We start from the raw sequence: 25,794 nt of genomic DNA on the forward strand, positions 1-25,794 counted from the left end.
TGCGCGGGTAAGAACCGAAGTTGGAGCGCACGCGGTGCCCGTGACCCGCTCGCCGGTTCCGTACCTGCTAACCCGCGGCCTGGCGCATCTCTCGCCCCCGGCGACAGACGGTCTCCCCGTGGGCGTCCGGAGCGTCGCGGCCCGAATCCGACGGTGTGAGAACCGGAGGATCGTTGGTGAACTCACGCCCTGACAGGACCCCCGGCGAGGCAGACCCGTCGGCGTGCTGCCGCTGTGCATTCCCAGCTATGTTCAGCCGCACAGTAAAAACAAAACAAAATAAAATAAAAAGGGAGCAGCGTTAATTTAATGCTAACAAGAGCTCATGCTTACATCCAAGAGGGATCAAATGTTCTCCAGCAGTGTTTATTTAACATGGAACCTTTTGCTATTTAATCATTCGTACAATGAAAGAAGCGTTCTACTGTGTAATGGCAAAGCCAGTGCTCGAGCCCGTGCATGGATACCATTTTTTACCTTCTGAGTCGCTTATGTTCCTGATCTGATCATGTGGAGATAGCCTAGCCTGTGTTTGCCCTTTGTATGGATTTAGCCTAGCCTGTGGTTTGAGGCTGGGTTTGCCCTGTTTGGGAGTTAGCCTAGCCTGTGGTTAGAGGCTGTCTTTGCCCTGTGTGGGAGTTAGCCTAACCTGTGGCTAGAGGCTGTGTTTGGCCTGTCTGTGGGTTAGCCTAGCCTGTGATTACAGCCTGTATTTGGCCTGTCTGTGGGTTAGCCTAGCCTGTGGCTAGAGGCTGTGTTTGGCCTGTCTGTGGGTTAGCCTAGCCTGTGATTACAGCCTGTATTTGGCCTGTCTGTGGGTTAGCTTAGCCTGTACTGGCCCTGTGTAATGAAGCACTCCCACCTGCTGTGTTCTGCTTGGGAAGCCCCATATGGAGAGGGCCCCCCTGGGGCCTGCAGCAGCGGTGCTCCATCACCGCCACGCAGTGACCTCAGCGCTTTCGGCAAGAGAAATGAATGGCAGCGCTCGGAGGGAGGGGCGCGGGAAGCAGGAGGCCAGGCGCCACGCGCTACACGCCGCGGCGTATATCAAAAACGCGACGAGAGGAAAAAAACCTGAACGCTGGGCGGCCCCCGAGCCGCGCGTGGGGTCCGGCGGGGCTGCCGCCGCGTCGCTGCAGATTTCACATGGCCCGCTGTGTCAGGTGGACCGGTCTTTTAACGTCTATGTGCTCAACCAGGAAGGGTGAGGAGATGCGACAGTGGGATGGAGAAGAGGGTGAAAACCTGTGGCAGGATGTATGGAATAGAGGAGGGAGGGTCTCTTTCTCTCTCTCACACACACACACACGAAACACACACAATGTTCTAATAACTCCGGTAAAATAATGAGGCCAAGTCCAGACGGTCTTCAATGGGGGGTGCGGGGGAGTTCTGACAGAGTTCCCCTGCACCCACGCCCCTGTTAAAAATGCATTGTGGCCACACAAGCCGGCTGAATTAGCCATGCGCTTTGATGGCCATTAATTAGCACTGCAGAGGATTCCGGAATTTTGGAGGGGGGGGGGAGGGGCGGAATGGCCGCTTGCCTCGGGACGGGAAAGAGAGGGCCGCGTCTCCGACGGCAACCCCGCGCTCGCCACGCACACCCCGTCCGCTCGCCCACCTGCCCGCCCGCTCGGCGAGGGAGAGAGAGAGAGCGAGAGAGGGAGAGAGGGAGAGAGAGAGGAGAGCGCGAGAGAGAGAGAGAGGGAGAGAGAGAGAGAGAGAGACAGAGACAGAGAGGGAGAGAGAGAGAGCGCGAGTGAGCGAGAGAGAGAGAGAGAGAGAGAGAGAGAGGGAGAGACAGAGGGAGAGAGAGAGAGAGAGAGAGACAGAGAGAGAGAGAGAGAGAGAGACAGAGAGAGAGAGAGACAGACACAGAGAGAGAGAGAGAGAGAGCGAGTGATTAACGCTCGTTAGTGGAGGAGTAGACAGGAAGCCGGGCGCTGCCGTGTTCCTCTCTAATTTCTTTGTTAATTACTCCTCTCGGGAGGGACAGGGAACAAACGCCCGGGGGCAGCCTGCCACACTCCACACTAGCCTGCTTTTAACCGACTCCCCCCCCCCGCCACACTCCACACTAGCCTGCTTTTAACTGTCTCCCCCCCCGCCTGCCACACTCCACACTAGCCTGCTTTTAACCGACTCACCCCCCCCCCCACACTTCCACACTAGCCTGCTTTTAACCGACTCACCCCCCCCCCACACTTCCACACTAGCCTGCTTTTAACTGTCTCCCCCCCGCCCGCCCGCCGCCCCAGTCTCCCTCTCTCCGTCTGTCTCTATCCCTCTCTCTATCTACCCGCTTCATCACCCTCTCTCTCTCCCTCTCTCCGTCTGTCTCACTCCCTCTCTCTCTCTCCCTGCTTCATCTCTCTTTCTCTACCCCAGTCTCCCTCTCTCCGTCTGTCTCACTCCCTCTCTCTCTCCCTGCTTCGTCTCTCTCTCTCTCTACCCCAGTCTCCTCCTTCCTTTCTCTTCCTATCGCTCCCCCTGTCTCTATGGCTCCCCCTCATCTCACCCTCATCTCTCTCTTTCTTCTCCACATCTCTCTTTATCCCTTCCTTTCTCTTCCTCATTCTCCCCATCTTATCCTCCCTCTATCTGTTCATCTCTCCCTCCTTCTATCTATCTCCCCCTCCGTCTTTCGTTCTGTCTCCCTCCATCTTTCTGTCTCTCTCTCTTTTGCTCTCTCTCTCTCTTTTTCTCTCTCCCCAGTGCTGTTTGAGCCTGAGACCCCAGATCCTGGTAGCCTCTCTTCCAGAGGACACACACATACACCCAAACCTCAATCAGACAGGGAGCTACCGAGGGGGGGTCCACAGGCGACCCGTCCCGTCCTCGCTCATCTCCGTCTCAGGACAGAGGAGGTTCGGCTCTGATTGAAACACCGCAGGCACGTGGGGGGGAGGGGGGGGGGCATGTCCTGGATTAAGGGCAGCAGGGGGGATGCCTGACGTGGAGGCTGATGAGCCGGAGCTGTTTTAGGCCCTCCATTACACTGGAGGGAAATGGCCCTCAGAACACCCGCATCGATCAGCGACGGGACGAGGGCCGCGGTCGGAGCGGCAGGGAGCAGCCATCGACTGCCCAGGCTGGGGGGGGCCACGCGAGCCTCCTTCATCCTAAATGCTGTTAAGCTGTGCTGAGACTCTGAACCGCAGAAAGGTTCATTTTGCCGATCTCGGTTCTTCTGCACCATAAATAAAACAAATCAGTTTTTCAAAAACAAAACAAAACAAAAAAATAAAACAACAAACCCATATGAGCCAAGTCAAGTCGGGTGTAGCACTGTGACTGGACAGGTGCGTCCAATGCTGTTTAAATGTTGTGTCGCATATTGTTCTTATATGGTGTTTCTGCTGTCTACAAAGCACACTCCAGGAGATTAATTTAAGGAGTTGGGATTTTATTTTGGGGGTCTTCTTGCTCATTAATGCCAAGTCGCCCTTGGTAGGTTGAGAGTCTGAGAGCAAGCGCTCGCACCCGGGCACACAGGGACTGGATTTATTGTCTTAGTTCCTGAGGACTGAAGGCCGACTCCGCCAGGTGAACTCCGTTGTCACGGAAACAGCGCTGCGGTTTAATAGAGGTCTGAGCAACGAGGAAGTCAGCGTGTTCCGTCCTGACTCGCGGCCGATGATGTCATAAGGGGGAGTGCGAGGGCGCTGACCCGCGGCGGCCCGTCGGACTCCTCCGCAGTCGCCGAACCCGCCGTGACCCCGGAGGGGAGTGTTCTTGGGGCCCCCCCCCAGTGCATTAGTGACCCGTCCGAAAACACTGCAGCCTCCCCGTGTTCAGGGAGCACGCCCGGCCTCTGGGACAGCAGTGACTCCTTACTGCATGTGATAATCTCTGTTCAGCAGATTCTCTCTGTCTCTGTCTCTCTCTGCCTCTCTATTTCTGCCTCTCTCTGTTTCCCCCTCTCTCTCTACTTCTCTATCTCTGCTTCTCCCTCTCTCTCTCTGTGCTTCTCTCTCTTTGCTCTCTGTCTCTCTCTCTCTCTGCTTCTCTCTCCCTTTCACTCTCCCTCTCCCTCGCTCTGCATAATCAGCAGGACTAAAATATGCCCGTGGCGTACTCTTAAAGGTGAGCAAATAGCGGGCGGCGTGTAAGGGCCTGGAGGTATTAAGCGAGCAGGCTCACCTTACATCTCCCCACAGTGCTGGCGGGCGTCCTGTACTGCGGGGTCGTCACCTATTAGCTTAAGAGCGCGTCCTGAGACGAATCGCGCCATCACCTTTCTGACGCGGCCGGCTAGCGCAGGTAGCTCTCCTTCGCCAGGTCAGGCGCGGCACCTCGCCGGAGGGGGGCAGATGGCCACATCCAAAGGCGCAAGGCATGCTGGGATCACGCGGTCAAAAGCGCGGGCCCCATCTTATCACCACGGATACCTGTGTGGGCCCCGCTGGTGGGCTAGCAACATTAGCTCGGCGCTGCTAACGCTAGCACCAGAAACGTGTACAGGAGGCTACAGCAGGATAGCGTATGCCGTCTTAAGAGAGACAGACTGGGACGTTTTGTGAATGGACGCGGAAAATGTCCCAAACGCTTTGTGTATTCAGCACAATTTCCTCTGGAACAGCCCCTCCCCCCCCCCACCCCCGCCGCCCGCCTTTCCGCCAGGGCTGAGAAAAAGTTAGTCCTACCGAGCATAAACGAAACAGCCGAAAAAGCCCTGCCAGACTAATGAGAGAAGCCCCCGCTTGGCCGCTGTCAGAAAGAATGGATTTGAAGTAAACGGGTGCAATTTGCCGGCGTGCGTGAGCGCACATTTCCTCCGCTGGAGATCGATGTGGGCGGGCGGGGCGGCGGGCGGGCGGGCGGGCGGAGCGGGCGGAGCGGCGGGGCTTTCCGGAAGGCGAGCGTCGCGCGCCGCGCGCACGGACCCGCGCGTCTCCCTCTCGACAACCGCCGCTCGACAACCGCCGATTGATTTACTCTTAAGATTGACCGACTGAAAAGGTCGCCGGCTTTAATTCAGTCGTCGAGATTTCTGAGGCCCATTGGTTATTTATTTTTTTTACCCTCTCGAGAATTGAAATTGAATGGGAAAGGATTATTATTCCCCCGGGGGGGGGGGGATTGGAGAGAGCTTTGAGCGTTCAGCAGCTGCTGTAGTACTCCACTGCACGTTGTACCTGTAAAGAAAACGTATTGGGGGGGGGGGGGGGTGCACAGCTTATTTCAGATTATTTAAGGATTGTGTATGCATGGGAATTTCATTAATAGCAAAATTCAGTGTTTTGTGAGGATTCAGCTATGATGTACATTTTAAATTATTATTTTTTGTGTGCTCAATCCCCCTATTTCCTGCCCATTGCAGGAACCTCTGGCATCGATTCAGGAGATCACAGACAATTTAAATTCAATTCAGTCCATTTCAGTTCAGTTCAGTTCAATTCAATTCGGTTAAATTCAATTCAGTTCAGTTCAGTTCAATTCCATTTTATTTGTATAGCGCGTCTTAGAAAGGGCATTGTCACAGCAGCTTTGCAGAGAGCCGGGTCTTGAGCAAACACGTGCTCTCCTCCCAGGCAAGCGGTACCTTATCTCCCTTCAGTTCAGCAGAGTGCAGAGAGGAGTGGGAGGATGCTGTACTCCGTGTGCAGGTGAACAGGGTGTGCTTGCAGGCACCCCATCAACCAGCAGGGGTCACTAGAGAGCGGAGAGTTGGGGATCCTTACCGACCCTGACCGCCCTAACCCTTCCGGATGGGCAGTGGGGCCTGTTCATGGACGCAGGGGGTGCCGTATGGGGGTTAAGATGCTTCCGAGGGGGTGTTAAAAGGGGGGGGGGGGGGGGTGTAATTGTGCAGAGATGGGGTGGGCCTGTGGTGGTGGGGCCCAATGTGATATCTTTTCATGGGGCCCCAAATCCCTGGTGGCACCCCATGGACAAGAGCTAGAATAGTGCCTTCATCAAATGAGCCAATCAGCAGCCAAAATTTTTGATTATCTGCCACATACGTAGTTTACCAAGTTTACCGTAGTTTAATTTGGACTGTGCCGGAAATGAGCTTTGCGACGAAGCTCTCCTGCGCCTGAATGTATAATACTAGACACAATGCCCTCCCTGGCAAGTCTGCTTGAACCCAGGTTATCAGTGCTCGTGGTTATATTTGCTATTGTTCTAAAATGCAGAGAAGCGAGCGGTGTGGCCCTGCCTGCGTAGGAGCGCAGCCGATGTTAACGAGTGAATAATTGATTTTCGTTCCTTTTCGTCGATGCCTGCCGATAAGGGGTGCTTCGAAAGGGTTGTGTTGCTTCTGGCTAATCGCCGTCTCGCTGGGAACCGTTTGTTTCGATCACCGCCGTCATAAGTGGGTCATGCCTCAGAAGCAGAAAAAAAGGACGAAAGATGGAGAGTGAAACGGCGCACTTTCACAGGGGGTTACGTTAATGAACAATTAATTAGCCGAATATTTTCTGTTTCAATTAACGTTCCTCGGGGCGATCAAAGCCGACCGAAGAGAGAGACCGATCGGCCTCCTTTCACGGGCTCTTTTCAAAGCTCGCCGGACCCTTTCGCTTCTTAAACGAGCAAATTAATTATGACAGCGATGTTTGTTCACTCTCTCTTTTTTTTTGTTTTGTTGCTCTTATCGACTGACTAATGGGATTTATATAGCAGCATTGTGGTGATTGACAGATGTAAATGGTTACGATACCTATGGGCGTATGATTGAAGTGACCTCGAGAGCTTGTTATTTAACCATCACCTTATTAGCAAATTATTTTAAAAATATCTATGCACTTGCCATGGACAGTGAGGAGACATTTCACTAATCTGTCCAGTGGAATGGAGAATGCTAATGACATAAGCCACAGCATCCAGTATTAAAAATGCCCCCTACAGTAGCAATACGAGCCATTATCTTGAAAATGCACCAACTGTCAATTTGCAAATTAGCTCTACTTTACCAGTTTATCGATAATAGAAACTTATGAATTCATGCACGTCATATGAATCTGGAAACGCCATGCTGTGTTCAAAACCTGTTCTATGTAACACAATGTATAAACGCGCAACATCGCAAAAGTAACAGGATGGAAACTGACAAATAATGCCTAAATTGCAGTCCTTTCAAAAGCCAAACGTTTGCTTTAGTGTCATGTGAAAGTTCGGATGTATAGGCTTTGTCTTGTTCAACTGACCATTCCTACCATTTCTGATTCATAGCCAACCAGATACTGTATGCTGTGTAGGATCATATATGCCAAAATGGTTCTAGAGCCCATATCCAGAGCTCAGAAGGCTATTTCAGTTCAGAATTTTAGAAAAAAGCAGTTTACATGGTCTCCTGCACCCAGCAAAGATAGTTGAATTTCAAATAAATGACTCGTTACAGTGACCTGGAGCTTATAGCATTTGCAAGACCCGCCCACGAGCCGTGATTGGTCAGTTTCTCCTGGCCCCCTGCCGGATGGGTGTGCTGGGGCTCGCTGCTGGAGCGTTGACAGTTAATTTCGTGTCCTATCAGTTTGCGCTGATAGATATTAATTGCCTTTTTAACTCCCGCCCAGCTTAATGAGCTGCTCAGATGTCAGATGGTAATTAAGGGGATGCATTTTATCATCTTAATTACTGATATTTCCTTCCCATTGATTTCTCCCCCCCCCCACCCCTCCACCCCCTTCTGAAATCCGATTACTACAGATAGCCTCAGCTGCACTGGAGACTAGGGCCTCATACAAAAAAGGGAAGGTGGTGGGGGGGGGGTATTTATTCTCTAATTGCCCGCTTTTGAGTGCCCCTCCCCCTGCTCCTCCCTGCCTGACGTGCCTCTCGGGTCACTGTGGGGTCCGTTGTGTATTGAGCCTGCACGTCCGTTTGCATCAGTTTGAAACTTGGGCTCGGATGTACAGTAAATGTACGGATGTACGGGGGATCAGGGCGAGCCTGGAAAACACGGGAAAGGATCAGCTGATGTCAGTGAAGGAGAGGAGGAGCTGGAAATGGGAGAGGAGGAGCGGGGAACAGGAGAGCCAGGAGCAGGGAACAGGAGAGGAATGTGCGGCGGGATTGGCGGTTTGAGATGGAGGATGTGTCGCGGCGGGGCGCCCGGCTTGCTGACTCGGGGCGGCCTCACCTTCCGCCGGACGGCGCCGGGGCCGCGGAGTCGCCGTTTGGCCCCTATTACTCATTCCTGGAGGTCAGGGTCGACGGGCCCCCGGCGTGTTCCCGCCTCACCATTAATCTGGCTTCCTCTGCGGGCGGCCCCAGTCCTCCGCACACGTCGCCGGTCCAGGCGCTGCGCAGATCTATTTTCCGCTCGTTTCCACGGAAGGATTATACCCTCGCCTCAGCGCCCCCCCCCCCCCTCCATCCTCCCCTTACCCCCCCACCCCCCGCCCCTCACCCACCGGCTCTGTTGATGCCAGTGCTTCTTAGAAGCTCTTTGCGATTCCTTCTTTTTTTCTCTCCCCCCAGATCAAACGGTAATCGCATGGAAATGATTTTGTGACACACATACGGCCTTTCCGTGACATCACCGGGCCGGCCGCCGCCCTGCCGTCGAGCCGACACGTGAGCGGGATTCGGCGGGAAAGAAAAGGGGGGGGGGGGTGGGGGGCGGGAATATCCGCATGAGCGCGTTGGGGGCGGCTGGGTATCCCAAACACACGGTGACGCGAGCCTCACAGCTTCATTCCGGAGGCTTTTGTGGTGAGGTCAGACGCCGGCTGTATGTTGCTAACGTACGGCCCAACTCTCTGCTCCAAACGACCACCTTACCCCCCCCCCCCGCCCCCCGGATCAGCTGCCTGCGGGCACCGCCCCCGCCTGAGCTTTATACAGCTTCTGCAAGCGGCGCCTGTCAGGCCTGGGATTGGATGAGCCGCGGCAGGAGGCGGAGTTAATTGGGGGCCCCCGCCCACAGCCCCGAGGGCCGGACTGCGTTCCGATGCGCGGCGGCGGTTAGCGGCTCCGGCTTTGTGGTGCAGAGCGGCGAAACCGCCGTTGGCGACGTTCGGCGCGGAGACAGACGCGCGCGAGGACTGCGAGCTTGCGTGCATGCGAGAGAGAGAGACATGGCTGCGTAACCCCCCCCCACCCCCGCATCCCGCCCACCCCCTGCGGCTCCCCTGGATACCCATACAGAAGTGCAAACATCCTGATTAGAGCGCTGTTGCTATGGGGCTCGGAATTCTGCTCTCGCAGAGCCGAGGCTGGTGGGATGCATTTATTACGGCGAGTCAGCCGGTGTTAATGAACACCTGAACGCACCGGAGCCGCGGCCGTGTTCCGCTGCCCAAAGTCCCACCCGCCCCCCCCCCGTCCCCATCCCCCCCGCAGAGCGGCGCTTCTCAACCCCCATCTCCTCCCATAAATTACCCCTCACCCACACACACCGCGGGTCATTAACGGGTTCACTGCTAGTGTAATATAAATTTTATGGGATCCTGCTACAAATTTAAATGACAAAAGTGTTGACGAGGTTTCTTTTATTAGGTTAATGAACGCAGCCATTATCCCGTTCGAGGGGAGGAGGTGGGGTCAGTCCGTGTTATTGAAGGACCTTCAGGCACCTCCGGCTTGGCGGTTGAAATTTCTCTTGCTCTCCGGCGCTCTCTCCCGGTGTCCAGCGCTGCGTTATCCTGTCCGTTACGCGTGCTCAGGACCCGTCAGAGCCCCCAGTGCCCTGCAGACGGCCCCTAACCCGGTTACGCAGCTGCAGTTTGCTGCGTGCGCTTCTCAGCTCAAACAGCTTGTTCAAAGCTGCAGCCCGCGGTACGGCCATCTGGAGATTCAGCACAGTGCCGCGCAGGTCAGGCGAGAACCTGTGCTGCTGTCGCACGCTGCTGTCTGATATCCACACAGACACACACCCACACACACACACACACACCTACACACAGAGACACCCACACACACACAGACAACTGCGCGCACACACACACACACACACACACACACACATGCAAACACACGCTCCTACACACACAGACACCTGCACACACACACACACACACACACACACACACACACGCACACACACACACCCACACACACACACACACACACAGACAACTGCACGCACACACACACACACACAGACACCTGCACACACACCCACACAAGCACATACACACAGACACACACACACACACACATACACATGCAAGCACACACACCTACACACGCACACACACACAGACAACTGCACGCACACACACACACCTACACATGCAAACACATGCACCTACACACAGAGACACATGCACACACACACACACACACAGACAACTGCACACACACACGCACACACACGCACACACACACACCCACACATACCCACACACACACACACACCCACACACACACCTACACATGCAAACACACGCACTTACACACAGACACCTGCACAGACACCTACACATGCAAACACACACACCTACACACAGAGACACCTGCACACGCACACACACACACAGACAACTGCACACACACATGCAAACACACAAACCTAGACACATACACACAGTCAGCTGCACACACACACACACACCTACACATGCAAACACACACATACACACAAACAGTCACTTGCACAGGCACGCACACACATACACACACCTCCACACGCAAACACACACACACACCTACACTCTCACACACACACACCTCCACAAGCAAACACACACACGCACACACACACACGCTCATCCCCATTGTCACCTGTAAACAAGGTGTCACTCCTGCTGCGGTCCGCGGCCGGGCCCCAATCAGCGGTAAATAAGCGGGCCCCTCTCTCCTGTCCTGAAGGAGAGCCGGGGCCCGGTCTTCCATTAGAGAGGCAGAAAGAGCTGTCAGTTAAGCCTGCCGCCAGCCGGGGCCCCCACCGCTCCCGGATAAATCAAACGCAGGAAGATCGGGCCGCGCCGCTGGCCTGTGGGGCGCCGTAGCGCGGGACGGGCCCCCACCGAATAAACGCCTCGCCCTCTCTTATTACGCCCGGTGTCAGCCTATCTACATGCTTTAAATAATGCCCCCCCCCCCCTCTCCTTCCTCTCGCCCCCGGCGGTACGGACCAGGAGGAGAGACGGCTCCCCTTCCCGGAACGCCGCGCACGGGGTAAACGTCGCCGGGCCGACAGCCGAGCTGAAAGACGTGGCCTTCGCCGCGTCCCGGGACAAAAGGGGTGTCACCGACCGTTCCGCTAGCGCCCGGAAAGTACCGCCGAAACGGGCTCCCGGCGAACACGTCACACGACATCCTGCCGTTTGTTTACCACGTTACAGTGTATCTACTGTGCGTAAGCTGGGCTCGAACACATTCAGTATGAAAGCGTTTACCAGGAGGAAATGCATTCACTGGACGTGTTCACATCTGTATTTTTGTTTCTTTGCATAATTACCAAGGCATAATTTCATGGGGAAACGCTTGACAGTCCGCACCCGAACTTGCGCCCATCGCCGATACGTTATAAGTAATCGCCATGGTGATCGATCTCTTTGGAAGACACGTTGTGATTTTCCAGTTTAGAAGGCCGTTGAGTGTTCTAACGGTCAATCTGCTGACTGCAGAAGTGATTTCTCCGAGCAGATTCCTGGCACGAACGTCCGTTCGGCCACAAGCTTCGGTTCGGGGGGGGAGGGAAGTGCCTCGGTGCCATCTAGTGGTTGTAAGAGGGTACTGCTGCTGCTGGGCGCTGAAGCATGGCACAAGCGGGGGATTTCTAATACATGCTATCTGTTCAGAGCTTCTTGAGGCAGACCTGGCAACCCTCAAGTCAGTAACTTTTGGTAATGGACAAAGTGACAGAAATGTACCTTCCTTTTTGTTTTTCTTGAAAATTGCTGGTGCTAAGCCCGGAGTTAGAGTGCTTTGTCCTGTGAGCACACTGTACAAAGAGAAGGTAATTTGATAGGCTATTTTTCCTGATCCTTGTAAATAATGTAGCATTATCTTGCAGCATTATCTTGTTATTCCTGAGATTTGCTTTATGACCGTCATGATTCGGAGCTACGAGGACAACTCAAAGACCATTAGTGATTCGTTTTAAGGGAGTGTGTGTGTGTGTGTGTGTGTGTTGAGTGTGTGTGTGCGCACGCACAAAAAGGCCATGTACAGAGGCAAGCAATTTTTTGTTTTAACTCTTTATTGAGCCCATAGGTCAAAGGTATTTTAAATGAACACTCAAGTGGGCCAGTGGATGTTTGCTCACACAGTGTTGGTGATTTTCATTTGTCCACGGTAGCAAACAGACACGATGATGAGGCCTATTTCTCACAGAATGGAGGAGCTGAAACTAAACCAATGGCTTTACCCCCCCCCCCCCCCACACCCCCCCACCCTTGCCACAATCTGGCCTAGTAGGGCACCGGAGCTGCAAGGTCAGAGCTGTGTCTGGCTGAAAGCTTGTGCGTTCATAAACCTGGATGCTCAACGTGATAGCGAAATAACATCCGAAGAGGTGACTGGCCTTACCTTTGTCCACATGCTGGTGTATTTCAGCCTGTAGAATTAAGACACGAGAGCAGCCTTCCAGGCAGGGAGCCTCAGCATTGCCTTTAAAAGCATTCCAGGGTGTATTTCTTCTTTCTGTTCAAAGCCTGCTTGCAGTGTTCTGAACCATATCTGCGCCGAAGGTCTGCTTCTTTCAAAATGTCCAAACAAGCTGTCCTGCGTCATCACATCCACTTAAGGGCACTGCTGCAGATCTGAAACATGGCTTTTAATGTGGATGAATAAATTGTCCATACATATAAATAATGAGATTGATTCTGTAAATATTTGCCGGGCATCATAGCCTGGGGGGGGTTTACTGATTCAGTTAGAAAGTCTTATGAGGATTTTATTTTATTTTAATTTTTATTTTTTGACAGGCTTACTAGGTTCTCCCGTCCTAAAGTACCCTCGCGCCCGTGTGCAGGTAACAGGGGCCCGTGGCGCTCCAGAAATACCCGCCCTCTTCCTGGCCGGCGCCCAGCGGAGGCGTCGGCGGCACTGGCGGCGTGTCAGGCCAGCTGTTCGGCGCCCGTTTACATCCCATAATTACCGCCGGCTCATCGCTCAAGCCTCGATCCGTCCTGCCCCCTGACAGACACGGGCCCACAGGGGGCAGCAGCGAGCTGGCGGTCGCCAGCGCCGCACCTGACGCTCTCATTTAGCCCGACTCCCGTGGTTTAAGGTGGAACTGTGTGTCAGTGCCGTCGCTGCTGCCATCCAGCTGTATCCTGAATTATGGGACGGCAAACTTTACACAGAATTTACACAGAGGATGCTCTGACGAACACATTAACCTCTTGGGGTCCTATATATCTCAAAAAGGAGTTGCTTTTTGTCTGAATCTGCTTTTTTTTTTTACATGTTAGTTACACAGGAATTTGTTATAATACAGATATCTTGACATACAACCGAACTTGTGAAAAGAACAGGTTTCTCGTGATGCGATGGGACAGGTGTGACGGTTTTCTCCCAACGCGCTCGAACCCGTCACGCGCACGACGAGGCCGGCCCGCATCGTTTTCGTTTCTCGGGCCGACGCGGACGCGGGATCCGCCGAACGAGCGGAACCGGACGCTGAGCAGAACCGCGCCCCCCCGGCCCCGCCCATCCAGCCCCGCCCCGCCCCACCCCGCCCCGGTCACGTTGCGCTTTGTCATTCGTCACAGAGAAAGCCGCGCCTCCTCTCCCCTCACAGCCGTCTGTGAGCAGGGCCTGGGGCTGGGCGGGCGGAGCTGCTTTATGTCTGCGGGCCCCTGAGGGCCCATAAAAGCGTGTCTTATTTCATTAGAGCAGCCTGCGGTGCTGGGAATTCCCTGACTGCCCGCCTCCAGCTTTTAAATTGCCTGTGGATGCAGGCGACTCAGCAGTACACACTAATGGTAATCTAAACGCTTTTTCTTCACCCCCCCCCCCCCCCCCCCACACACACACACACCACCTTTTTCTGAGCAAAATGGCCAAAGCTGTGGAGCTTTATGGGCTTTTTGCATTTAAATCTACTTCCGGAACCTTTGAAGAATTTGTGTGTGATTGAATGTGTGTGTGTGTGTGTGTGAGATTGAATGTGTGTGTGTTTGTTATGTGAGACTTAATGTGTGTGACCGATTGAGTGTGTGTGTGTGAATGTGTGTGTGTGCGTGCATCCCTGCGTGCGTGTGCGTGTGTGTGTGTGTGAGCGAGTGAGTGTGTGTGGATGTGTGTGTGAGCGAGTGAGTGTGTGTGGATGTGTGTGTGAGCGAGTGAGTGTGTGTGGATGTGTGTGTGAGCGAGTGAGTGTGCGTGTGTGTGTGTGTGAGCGAGTGAGTGTGTGTGGATGTGTGTGTGAGCGAGTGTGTGTGTGTATGTGTTTGTGTTTTCACAGGGCCTTGCTAACAGTGCAGCAGAAGCACGCTTGAAAAGCATCTTTTGTTTGCTGGGCTAAGAGAACATGAGAGAGAAACTCGAGCGTTTTCCCCCGAGGGGCTGCTGTCAAACTGCGGCATTTGAAGTTTTTCTCTTTCACCTTGAGTGTTCCATTTATATCCATTTAGCCGGCGTTCTGCGACTGTGTGTTTAAATAAACGCACGGCTGAACACCGCGCTAATTGCTCTCTGAAAACATAATAAGAGCAGCCTAGCCATTTACATCTGTAGCGCTATTAGTTAGACATTAGCGTTCGGATAAAGGCACAGGGACCGCCGGGCGGATGATGAGTCGGCGGGCCGCGATGCTAACAGGACGGTCGACCGGAGCCCCCCTGCGCTCGGTGCCGGATAACGGCCGCCCGCCTCCTTGCGGTGAGAGGGCCATCGCCGAAGGTGAAGACCTGAGTTTGTCCTTGTGTGAGCTCGAGAGAGATTTTTCAGCTAGCCGCTGCTGTTTTCTGCCGAGCGGTCGGCGGGTTTACAGATGTAATCTCGGCTCGAAACCCCGCGCGGGTTTTAAGTGCGGTTTTTTTTTTTATCAGACCTTGCAACCTCCCTCACGGTCACCCTGGTGTGTGCTCCCCCTGCCCCCCCCGCCCTCCTCTCCCCCTCCCCTCCCCACAGGAAACTCGCCGTCGGACGAGTCCGAGGAGCGGGACAAGGAGCCGCGGACGCTGACGTACCCCGCCTACGTGGCCAGCCTGCTGGACTCGGGCGCCAAGCGCATGGCGGCGGGCGTGCGGATGGAGTGCGGCAGCCAGGGCCGGTGCCCCTCCGCCTGCCACCTGTGCCACATGAGCCCCGGGCCCGCGCGCCCGGCCGAGCCCGTCCTGCTGCAGATCACCAAGGCCGCGCCGCTCTACGAGCTGGTGTCCAACAACGAGACGTACCAGGTGAGGGGCCGGGCGGAGCCGCTGCCCCACTGCCACCACGCACACACACACACTCACACTCATATACACACGTACGCACACACACACACACTCATATACACACACACACACTCACACGCACACACACGCACACACACGCACACACACGTACGCAAGTGCATGCACACGCACACACACACACACACTCACTCATTCTCACACACATACAGGCACACACACATGTGCACGCACACACACACACACTCATGCACACACACTCACTTTCACGCACACACACACACGCACACACACCCATAGACATTCTCACACACATACAGGCACACGCACAGACACACACACACACACGTGCACACACACTCACTTTCACGCACACACACACACGCACACACACCCATAGACATTCTCACACACATACAGGCACACGCGCACACGTACCCGCACACACACTCATGTATGTACACACACACACACACACAGAATAACATCCCCACGACCGTAGGGTGGGATCTTAAGTAGAAAGCAGAAGGTGCTCGGTCACACAGGTCTATTTTTTATGTCCGTGTTCCAGAATGTGCCAGAACACTTGTCCCGCAGCGAGAGAGAGAGAGAGAGAGCGCAGGGAAGGAAAGCGGCTCAGCTGGGTTGAATGCTCACAGGCAAATATCTGTCCAGGCCGGAGCAGGGATTCAGCTCCTGAGTCTCAGTAATGGAATAAGGTTTATCCAGGGGCCACCAGCTGTGTCCAGCCACAGAGTAAACAGGGAGAGGGAAGCTGAGGAGATAAATCTGCAGATAGTGGGAACAGACAAGTAAACCACCGTCCTTTATTAGTTTTGCACATTTCATTTCAATTTTTTTTTTCAGAGATATGATACATATTCTAAAATATTCTATATCCTGTGAAAGAAAACGATAGCAAAAGTAGCAACGCCACTCTTGTGTATTGGCTGCAGTTTTGGCCCGAGCTGCTCATTTGAAGAGACAGATGAGTTCGGAATCGTTCTGCGACGCCTTCGCCACCAGTCGCTGCGCAGATTCAAAGTTAATGATTAGCTGGCGCTGCGGCGCGTACAGCGATGCCAGCTGGACCGCCCGTGCGAGGCCTGGCAGCGCCCGCTCCTCTGCCCGCCTCCCACGTTCCCTTGCCCGCCCGCGAGGGGGGGGGGAGGGGGGTGTGTCCGTGACCTCACTTCCTGTGCCTGCAGGCGCTGCAGGAAGCCCTGAAGAGCATGCTGTGGTGCTCGGGGAAGGGCGACGTCATCGACGACTGGTGCCGCTGCGACTCCAGCGCCTTCGGGTCCGACGGGCTGCCCACGTGCGCCCCCCTCCCCCAGCCCGTGTAGGTACCGCCGTTACCGCCAACACACGCTCACGCCCACGCACGCGCGGGCAGACGCGTCCGGCCACATCCGGCAAAGTCGCGCGTCCGAGAACAAAACAAGGCTCGTTCAGTAAACCTGTCCTAATTCTGATAAAGGTTACACAATTGCAACCGTTCAGGCCTGACAGCGAATCACCAGTCCTCGCAGCAGACCGCTACCGCAGGGCGCCCGCTCGCAGAAGTAATGAAACTGGAAGACGACAGAAACGCTGCGTTGCGAGCGCTTGATTTCCCTCCCGTTTCTTGATTCAATTGTCGTGTTGAGGAAACACAGGCGGGGGGTGCCTGTACAGTCAGTTACCGCCGCTGTTTCCTGTTCCGGAAAAGTCTCCGTGAAGACGCGATGTTTATGTGAGAGTCTGCGCGATGCCGCTGATCAGTCCTGTCACAGTCGTGGTCGTGGCCCTTCGCTCACCTGTATGCAATTTTTCAACATGGGGGGGTGGGGGGGAGGGGGGGGGTGGGGGGGGAATGGGCGATCAATGTTACAGCAGCCTTCGAAAATTCTGCTATCATTCATCCTCATGCGAACGGGCGATCTTTGAAGTCTGCCGCCAGAGGTGCATTTAATGCATTACTGATCGCTCGCTTCAATTTCAAGATCGCGGAGGCAAACACCTCAAGACTCGATCGAGGAGCGTTCTCGATAAAGTGTGATTGGAAACTGTGTTTACATGTAATGAGCCTTTCCAGGTCATAAGTTGATGTTATGATGCTTTATTGATTACCGTTGATGCTGACCTGTGCATTGTATTTTAAAGTCAGGAAGAGGTGTGTAGCAGCTGCCACCTCTTTTGTTTCCTACACACATATGTAGCTGTGAACCAGTTCTTCTGTAATTATATATGGAATAAAATACTAGTATGCTTAAATAAAATAATATTTTGTGCGCATGGCAAAAGAACAGAATTAGCTAAAGCCAGATTTTGCATTACCAAAGAAGCAGTAAACCTGCTTCCAGTTTGTTCTACGAACAACTGCCTGAAATGTTGCCATCGTCCTTCAGCTAGGCCTTCCGTGTGTGCTTTTGTGCCCAAATCACCGACCTCTGTTCATTTTTCAGCCTTTTTCTTTTGTAGTTCGGAACAACTTAATTCTGCGCATACAAAAACCACCAGACACCGCTTTCCTATCTCGTATTTTCGCTGTCATAACACGTATTGTTTTTGTAATCATTCTCAAAAAAAAAAAACAGAAAAAGCTTTGCTTTTGTGTGCGCTCCCTTGACACCGACCGAGCCGACGAGAAGGCCGTCGTGTTTTGTGAAGCGCGCGCCTCCTGCTGCTCCCGCCGAGGCGACGGCGTTTCTTCAGAGAGACGCGACAGAAAAAAGCGATCTCTCGCTTTGCAGAACGGTCTCGGCGAGTTCGTTTGTTATCCCGACTCTGTGACCGCGCTGAAGCCGGACGCTTTTCCGTCTGTGCCTCTCCGCTTGTTTACGAGAAACCTGGCCTTACAGCCTGACTGCACAATGTCTGCTCTAATGAGACGTTTTTTTGTCCCTGGCTATGAATAGCTGCTGCTTTCTGAGGTTTGCTCTTTACCTGACCTGTGTTTTTTTTTTATATTTGTTTCGATGACCTTCGCTGTGCGCTTACCATACGTCAATTCGGATAAAAGCGTCTGCCAAATAATTGTAATATAATGTACGTTTTTATCCGCATACTTACCAATAGCATGTAATTGTTCTCTCAGATTTATAAGAAAATGTATATAACCTAAAGAAAATCCATTAAAAAAAGTATCCAAAGCATTTGAAGGGCAGCACTCCTAACTCAACCGTAAGTGCCTCTCCCTATAATACAATACTATGTTCTTGAGGTATTTATATTATTTTTCCCAGGCTCAGTAGGTATTGTGTGAAATGAGCACTAACGTCATAATACCTGCAAAAACAACCCACTTCTTTTCCCTTATTTCTCCTGCTTTCCCTGCTGCTTATTTTCGCGTTGGAATCCTTTTTTTACAGATCCGTATCGAAAATGTATTGGGGGGGGAAAAAAAATGAATTGTGGCACAATTCGTTATGGCAGACATGCAAAACTGTGTTATGACACTTCCTGGAGGTGGGTACGGCGCTGTGAGGTTGTGCTGAGCTCAGCCGAGTCCTTATATTAGCTGCAAATGCACTCTGGTAATTGGTTTAATGCTAATACTAGCATTATCGCTAAACACTCGCTCCTTGGTCAATGCTAGCATTATTGCTAAACCCTCACTCCCTGGCCAGTGCTAGCATCATCGCTAACCCTCCCTCCCTGGCCAGTGCTAGCATCATCGCTAACCCTCACTCCCTGGCCAATACTAGCATTGTCGCCAACCCCTGCTCCCTGGCCAATGCTAGCGTCATAACTCTCCCTCTTTTTGGCATTGCCATCCATTGTCTGGCTGCCTTGTGGCCACAATTAGTACTGGCACTTGGCATTTACTAGTCACACTTCTTAATGTATTGTCACACATTTGTGATGTGCAAATTTATTGTGCAGTATGTATGTATATATGCCAAGGGTTCTGCAGATTTTCTCATCTTTCACATCAGATACATACTTACATACATGCTCCTCTGACAGACCCCCTAAGTATACACTGAAGAAGGGTGAACAAACAAAAAAAAGTTTGGTATGAGGAGACAGACGGACAGACGTATGTGACAAGTTTCAAGAGGCCTTGTATGCTGCATATCTCATAAAAGGTTAATCGTTTCAAATCTCAAAAATAACACCACCGTCATCAACCTCAGTCGGCTCCATTGAGCAACTGCCAAAGCACTCTACAAACCTTCCAAGTTTTATGAGTTTTTAATAAACGGTTTAGATATTAAGAAAAAAAAAATATGTTGAAAAATCAATACACTTTTCACAGTAGGACGCCTATGAAACTTTGGAGCTTGACCTGTAAGAGAAGAGCGGAGAAAGATTTAAATCAACTACTGTCGACATGTGACGTATGCTTCTGCATGTAAGCACCGACTGCAGCACCTTGTAGGGCTATACTTTCCTTTGACATCTCTCAGACATTACTCATGTGTAAGAAGCAATGTAGCTTAGCATGTTACTTCATAACGTCAACCCCAGAGCCACGTAAGGTAATTTACATCGCCGACCGACGCGTGTGCCAGCCTGTCATGAAAGGAAGCCCCGCTCAAAGTCATATCGGTCTTAAACACCTTGCAGACATCTGCTAAATCTGCCGCGTGATGTCATCTGCCTCCTGTCGCCACACTGACACGTTCTCAAACAGTCCTTTTTTTTTTTTTCTTCTCACGACGAGTCCTGAGCGGTGTTTGGATTTGTTTCTCCGTGTTCCTGTCACAATTTCTCTCATCACTCTCCCAGCCTTCTGTTTGTGAGATAAGTGTCTCGTCCCGCGAAGCAAACAGTGGCTACTAAACAGTTGCTGGTTTTAGCCGTGTTTTTTTTTTTGGCAATCTTTGAATTTGGTAGAACCAGGTGGTGAAGCAACACGTCCCCCCCCGTCCCCCCCCCCTTCTCTGTCTGTCTCCAGCCTGAAGCTCTCGCACACCTACGAGCCCAGCAGCTCATTGGTCATCATGGAATGGAACCACACGGAGCCACCAATAGGGGTGCGGATCGTCGATTACCTCATCAGTCAGGAGAAGGTCACGGAGAGGACGGACCACTCCAAGGTGGAGACAGGTAAGGTTAATTTCCGCAGTTCATGTACCACCGCCACCCCCCCCCCCCACCCCAACCCCAATCATTTCAAAACAGGTCCCTGAAGGAAAAAAAGTGTTAAGTCCACTTTTTAAAGAGGAAATTGACTGTAATTTGAAAAATAATTAAAAAATGAATGCACCTTTGCAGCAGTGATTGCTAGCATCAATCACTGCACGGGTTACTCTCTACAAGGTATATTAAAATCATATTGGATATGTCCCTACCCATACATCAGAGTTCTCTTTCCACTTTACACATTTTTTTTTTTCCATGCCGTACAAACGGTATACTGATTGATGCAGAAAATGAATAGAATATGTGCTGTGAATTCGCCGTGTGTACGCTGCCCTCCAGTCGATACGCACATATAGTTTTTCACAGTTTGCGCACCAGCACCCGGCCATACTGCATTCATCATCAAATGAAAAACAAGTTTAAAAAAAACGCCGAGGAACTCAAGTTCACTTTTCGGGAGCGGTTGTTTGCCGAGCGCGGTGCGCGTGTCGTTCCGGCGGCTTTTTCAAACCGGGCCCGCGCGGCTACGCACGAGACGAGGGTTTTCTTTAAATCCGCGTCCGAGATGAAATCGAAACGCGCGTGAAGCGGACGAACGGAGTTTCGAGCTCGAGCGGGTCCAAAAGCTGGCGCCCTCGGTCCGCCCCAGAAGAACGGTGAGCACCACTGAGCACGGTAATAGATCTGGGTTTAGCTAGGTAAACACGCACCAGTCTCACTGGGGACGTGAAGCAGGTACGCCCTGGGGGAGTTGGCTCCTCTCGCTCAGGGTCCGGGTGCGAATCGTCCAGCCCAGTGCATTGTAACTTACTGTATGTTAACGTGTTCTGTCGCGGGAGACGACAAATTAAGTTACAAGGCTCTGTACTGCGGGGAAGAGCCCTCCTGAAGGTGAAGAATGGTGACTGGTGGCGCCCCCTAGTCTCCATGTTGGAGCATGCAGTTGCGTACAGGGCCAGCTAAAACACAGCATGGCTATCCCAGTTACGCTGTGCTGTTCGGTTGCTGTCAGAGTTTGATGCGTAACCACATGACGGGGTGGAAGAGTAGTGAGAATGAGCTTCTGTTTGTTTGAGACTTTTCCAGATCATCTCTCTTCAATGGTGAAGCACTTAACAGTTTGCTTTTTTATTTTATGGCATCTTGTGAAACACCATCTGTGTTGTTTCCAGTCACTGTACCTTTGCAACATCATATACATCGATTTTATGTGCTTTATGTGTTTTGAGGGGGTGATAAATATCCAGCCAATAAGCACTGTAGAAATACTTGTTATGTTATATACACATAAACTATAGTCTTGTAGCTTCCTCTTAGTGGTTACATTTATAAAAGTTCTGTATTTGTAAAGGTAATTATAAATTGGATCTGGTGATTTCAGTGTGTGCGTGTGTGTGAAGTGTTGCAGTGAATGACAAGGCTTCAACATCGAACGCGCCTTCAACTGTGTGTAGTACAGCATTAAGTGGCATGAGTTTAATGCAGTTGTGTAATGATGCTCCAAGTGAGTGTTAAGGCCTTCAACCTCTACCTACTGCCATTTCAGTATTTTTCAAGTATATATTCTTTTTCAAGTATGTATTCTTCCCCATGTTGTATGTTCTTGTAAATCTCTTGGTATGCCATTACGGTGCACCGAGACTAAGCTACCACCAGAGGGCAGTGTCTCCACCGCTACTTTCTGGAGCTTGGTCAGGACCCCTGGCTTATGAAACCAATGAGGGCAGACACAGCTGGCGCTGGGCTGTGCGTCGCAGTGTGGCTCTGCGTTTTACATAGCCCGACATATGTAGACCCTTGCCCTACTGCATTCCAGAAAATGCCTCCTCGCAGGCTGCCTATTGGTGGGGTGGCCGCTCTGTGGGTCAGGTGACTAGGGTCCTCTGGGAATCTTGAGTTCAGAGGGTCCTTCTGGACCGAGGTGCTCCAGGACCTGGATTTAGCTTTTCTGACCCAACAAGCAGAGGTGGAAAATCCAGGTTCAGAAAGTACATAAATGTCCTTCCCAGCATTTTGTTCCAATCACTTGGATTTGCTAATTGGAGCGATGTGTCAGCCAATAGGAGGAGCTAATTAGTGAAGTCAGCCGGCTGAGTTCACGGGTAGGAAAAAAAACATGGCAAGACTTGCTTTCTGACCCATGGACATTCTACCTCTATCAACAAGACCAGGGCTGGTGATTAAGGGAAGGCCTTTGTTTGCTTGGTGTAAAGTGCCAATGATTTGGCCTGTTGCTATGTGACATGGGGGGTGCTGGGTCCAGGCCTTAAGATCTGAGACCACCTTAAGAACCAGGGCAAAGACAGTCTGTAAGGGCCCCGGGGAGACGTGGTACTGATTTAGGCATTCAGTTGGCCGTCCGGCGGAATCAGACGTTTCATGTGTTAAATGTGACCCGGAGATGAGAGAAGGGGCTTTGTGGGCTGCTTCTCTTTGACATGGTTGCCCTGCCCTTCCCTTCAAAGCAGGGAGAATTCCAACCAGGAGGCCTGATAGCGTGGCTCTCCCTGGTCGAGGTACTGTACCACCACCCGGCCGCCGAGTCAGAGGCCCGTAATCCTGACCGAACTTCCCGGTTCATGTAAGAACTCGTCCGATTTGTTTTCTTTCCCACCGTTCTCTCTGGGTGGGGGGTGGGGGGTGGGGGGTGGGGGGTGGTGGGCCTCCTCAGAAATGCCACGGGCAGGACGCTCTGTACCCTTCACCACCGCGGAGTCTCTGTAGTTCACGCCGACAGGCTTTCTCTCATATCCAGCGTTAATGAGGCAGGATATCGCCGTGTGCGTTTGATTTCGCTCGACCCCCCCCCCCCATCTGGAAACCCGGGGCTGGAAGTCTCGCTTCTCCCATCAACGACTCGCCACGCTGTCAGAAACAGAAAGACACGGCGGAGAGACGTTGTTGTTGTTCTTTACGGAACAAATTTCCGAAAAAAACGCAGGCGATGTGAAAGTGCGATAATGTTGTATTTGGGTACTTAATATGTACCTTTACAAGCAAAAAAAAAAAGGTACTAATGAATTATGTATTGTTGGCTAGAGGTACAATTTTATGTACCGTTCCTATAGGATGACACAATGTTAGGTACTGTGCCTATAGGGGAATACAATTTCATTTACGGTACCGATTTGGAGGTACAATTATATGTACAGTACCTATAGGGTATCATCCAGTGACAAGCCCTTTCAGGCCCTTTTTGGTAGCGGTTTTTCAGAGAGGGGATGATGGATGGGACAGTCACATTGGACGCGCCGCTGTACGCAGCCCCCGCCAACCGTTCGATCTGCGCCGACCTCCTCCGTTTTTTCCCGCTGTCTGTTCTGGGTACTCTCTCGCCTCTCAGTCCATCTGTCCATCTTCGTTTCTCTGAAACGCCCGTTTACGCCCCCCCCCCCCTCTCGCATGCGTTCGCCGCGGTTGTCCAACTTGGCCTCCGGATGTGTTGTGGCTGGATACGAGGGAAAGGAACATAACGCTGCGTCCGGTCCAAACACGGGACGGGTTGAGAATGCGATGGATTGCGAAAGGGGCTCGAGCGTTACTGGAAGCCAGTGTTTTTTCCGCTATGGACATATAAGCCCTTCATCTCCACAAGGCCGGGATCTGAAAGCCGCTCGACAACGGCTCCTTTTCAGCGTTTAGCAGACAGCCCTGAGCGAAATCCGCGTACTGTTTGGAGCTGTGTGAAAAAAATAACAAATAAAAAAACACCCCCGCTTCTCTACAGTCATGAAAATATAACTGTCACAAGGATTTCAGTTTATTTAGTTTTATTTTATGTTATTTATTTGTGTGTTGTTAGGCGTAGCTCTCTGTCCATGCCAAATAATTCACAACCGATTATTTATGTATTAATTTTAATTTTATTTTTTGCTATTGTGAAGTTCGTTGCATGCCTCATGTCATTTTTTCCAGCGTTTTTCAGTTTATTTTTCATGATTACATTTTTTTTCTTTCTTTTTTTTTTCTTTAATCAGGTACTACCTTTGGCAGTCCGGGAATATCCAATACAATTGCATTTTTCAATGGAAATGTTTCATTCACTTCAGTGGACTTTAAAGTGTGTACAGTTAGATGGCATTACAAGTGGGCGAATGTAAGTAAAATAGACTTGATATGCTTCCCTTAAACCCTGGATTGTATGTACACATGTAATGTATGGCTGATGATCAGAGTTTAGCCCCCCCCCTGACAGAGATTGCTTATGTGTTAATCTTGCACATAATGGGATTCAGGCACACAACTTGACATCATACCCCTGCCCCAGATGTTGAAGCCGACCGAATCGGAAGTCTGTTTTCAGTCATCCCGCCAGGACCAGACGCGCCGTGAAAACAAACAGCCGCCCCGGCCCAGGTGATGTCAGCGCTTTGATCGCCCAATAACGACGGGGTTTATTCGCGGGTCAGTGGGACGCGACGCCCAATCCGTAAACAGATTACTCACGCCATGTGGCCCGGGACCCAGGGTGCCACTGCGCTTCCTTCCTCCTCGACCGGCGCTTCCGAACGACAAACGGGTCTACCCTAGGGCTTGGGCTTGACCCTAGTGGAATTCTTTAGCAGGATGACCTCATCGTGTGTGAGCGAGGGGGGGGGGTGGGGGGAGGGGTGTGGTGTGGTGGGATGGGGAGTGGCAGGGGCCCACTCCAGATGCTGGAACCAGGGCCAAAAGAGCCTCTCGTGGATTCCCGAAAAAAAAAAAAACATCACGCCGTGGGCACAGACAGCGAAATCGCCCCACTTGGGCAAACACCCCCAGCCCTGTCTCACACCCCCCTCCCCTTCCGTCATAACAGACAGTCATGAGAAGCCAAGAGGGGAGATGTTTTTTGGGGCAGACAAGAGTTACGACATACTTTGCAGCCTTATAAACTTCTCCAGTGAAGAATGAAGTTCTTCTGGCCCACTCCGGGCAACCTAGGAGGACCTGGCTTCGAGGACATTGCCCGGTCCAGTCGTTTTCTTTGTTGGATTTCCTGTCCGTCGAGCGCAGCTCATGTGAGCTGTTTGACCTGGAGAGCAGCTTGCACATCTGTGAATGGAGGCAGCCCTTTATGTGGGGAAAACAGCCTCTTAAACCGCAGACTCACTGTAGGAAGGCACATGATAAATGTGTCTATAAAAACACGGTTATGCACTAGATAAATACAGCAAGATTATCAGGAACGGTCACAAATTAAAAAAACGTCACCAAAAACACTTTAAAGACTAAAATGAACAAAAATTTTACGCTGAAAAGAATGCAAAATTAGAATCATCATTTATAATCAATTTTGTGCACATAAAAACACCTTTGACGATAAAAACGTTCAGAGCTTAAATGAAAGCGATATTTTCATTTGAGAACATTTTCAGCGAAGTGCTAAATGGTCACGTTCGAATTTGAAGTGAAGCAGGGTAATAAAATATATTGGACAAACATCAAGTTTGTGATAAGGTTTTGACTGCATGGCACCCATTTTGGCAAAACG

At 51.9% G+C, this 25,794-nt stretch overlaps 1 protein-coding gene across 5 annotated transcripts in view; it reads left to right on the forward strand.

Annotated features, from left to right (window-relative positions):
• Positions 1 to 25,794, forward strand: part of astn1 (astrotactin 1) — a 323,396-nt gene that overhangs the window by 266,239 nt on the left and 31,363 nt on the right. For all 5 annotated transcript variants that reach the window (XM_035422531.1, XM_035422532.1, XM_035422533.1 and 2 more), the window contains 3 exons: positions 14,983 to 15,251; positions 16,457 to 16,590; positions 20,134 to 20,285. In XM_035422531.1, coding sequence (XP_035278422.1) covers positions 14,983 to 15,251; positions 16,457 to 16,590; positions 20,134 to 20,285 — 555 coding nt within the window. The remainder of the gene's footprint in view (positions 1 to 14,982; positions 15,252 to 16,456; positions 16,591 to 20,133; positions 20,286 to 25,794) is intronic.

Source organism: Anguilla anguilla, chromosome 6, assembly GCF_013347855.1.
Source record: "Anguilla anguilla isolate fAngAng1 chromosome 6, fAngAng1.pri, whole genome shotgun sequence".
In the NCBI taxonomy this organism is placed as follows: Eukaryota; Metazoa; Chordata; class Actinopteri; order Anguilliformes; family Anguillidae; genus Anguilla; species Anguilla anguilla.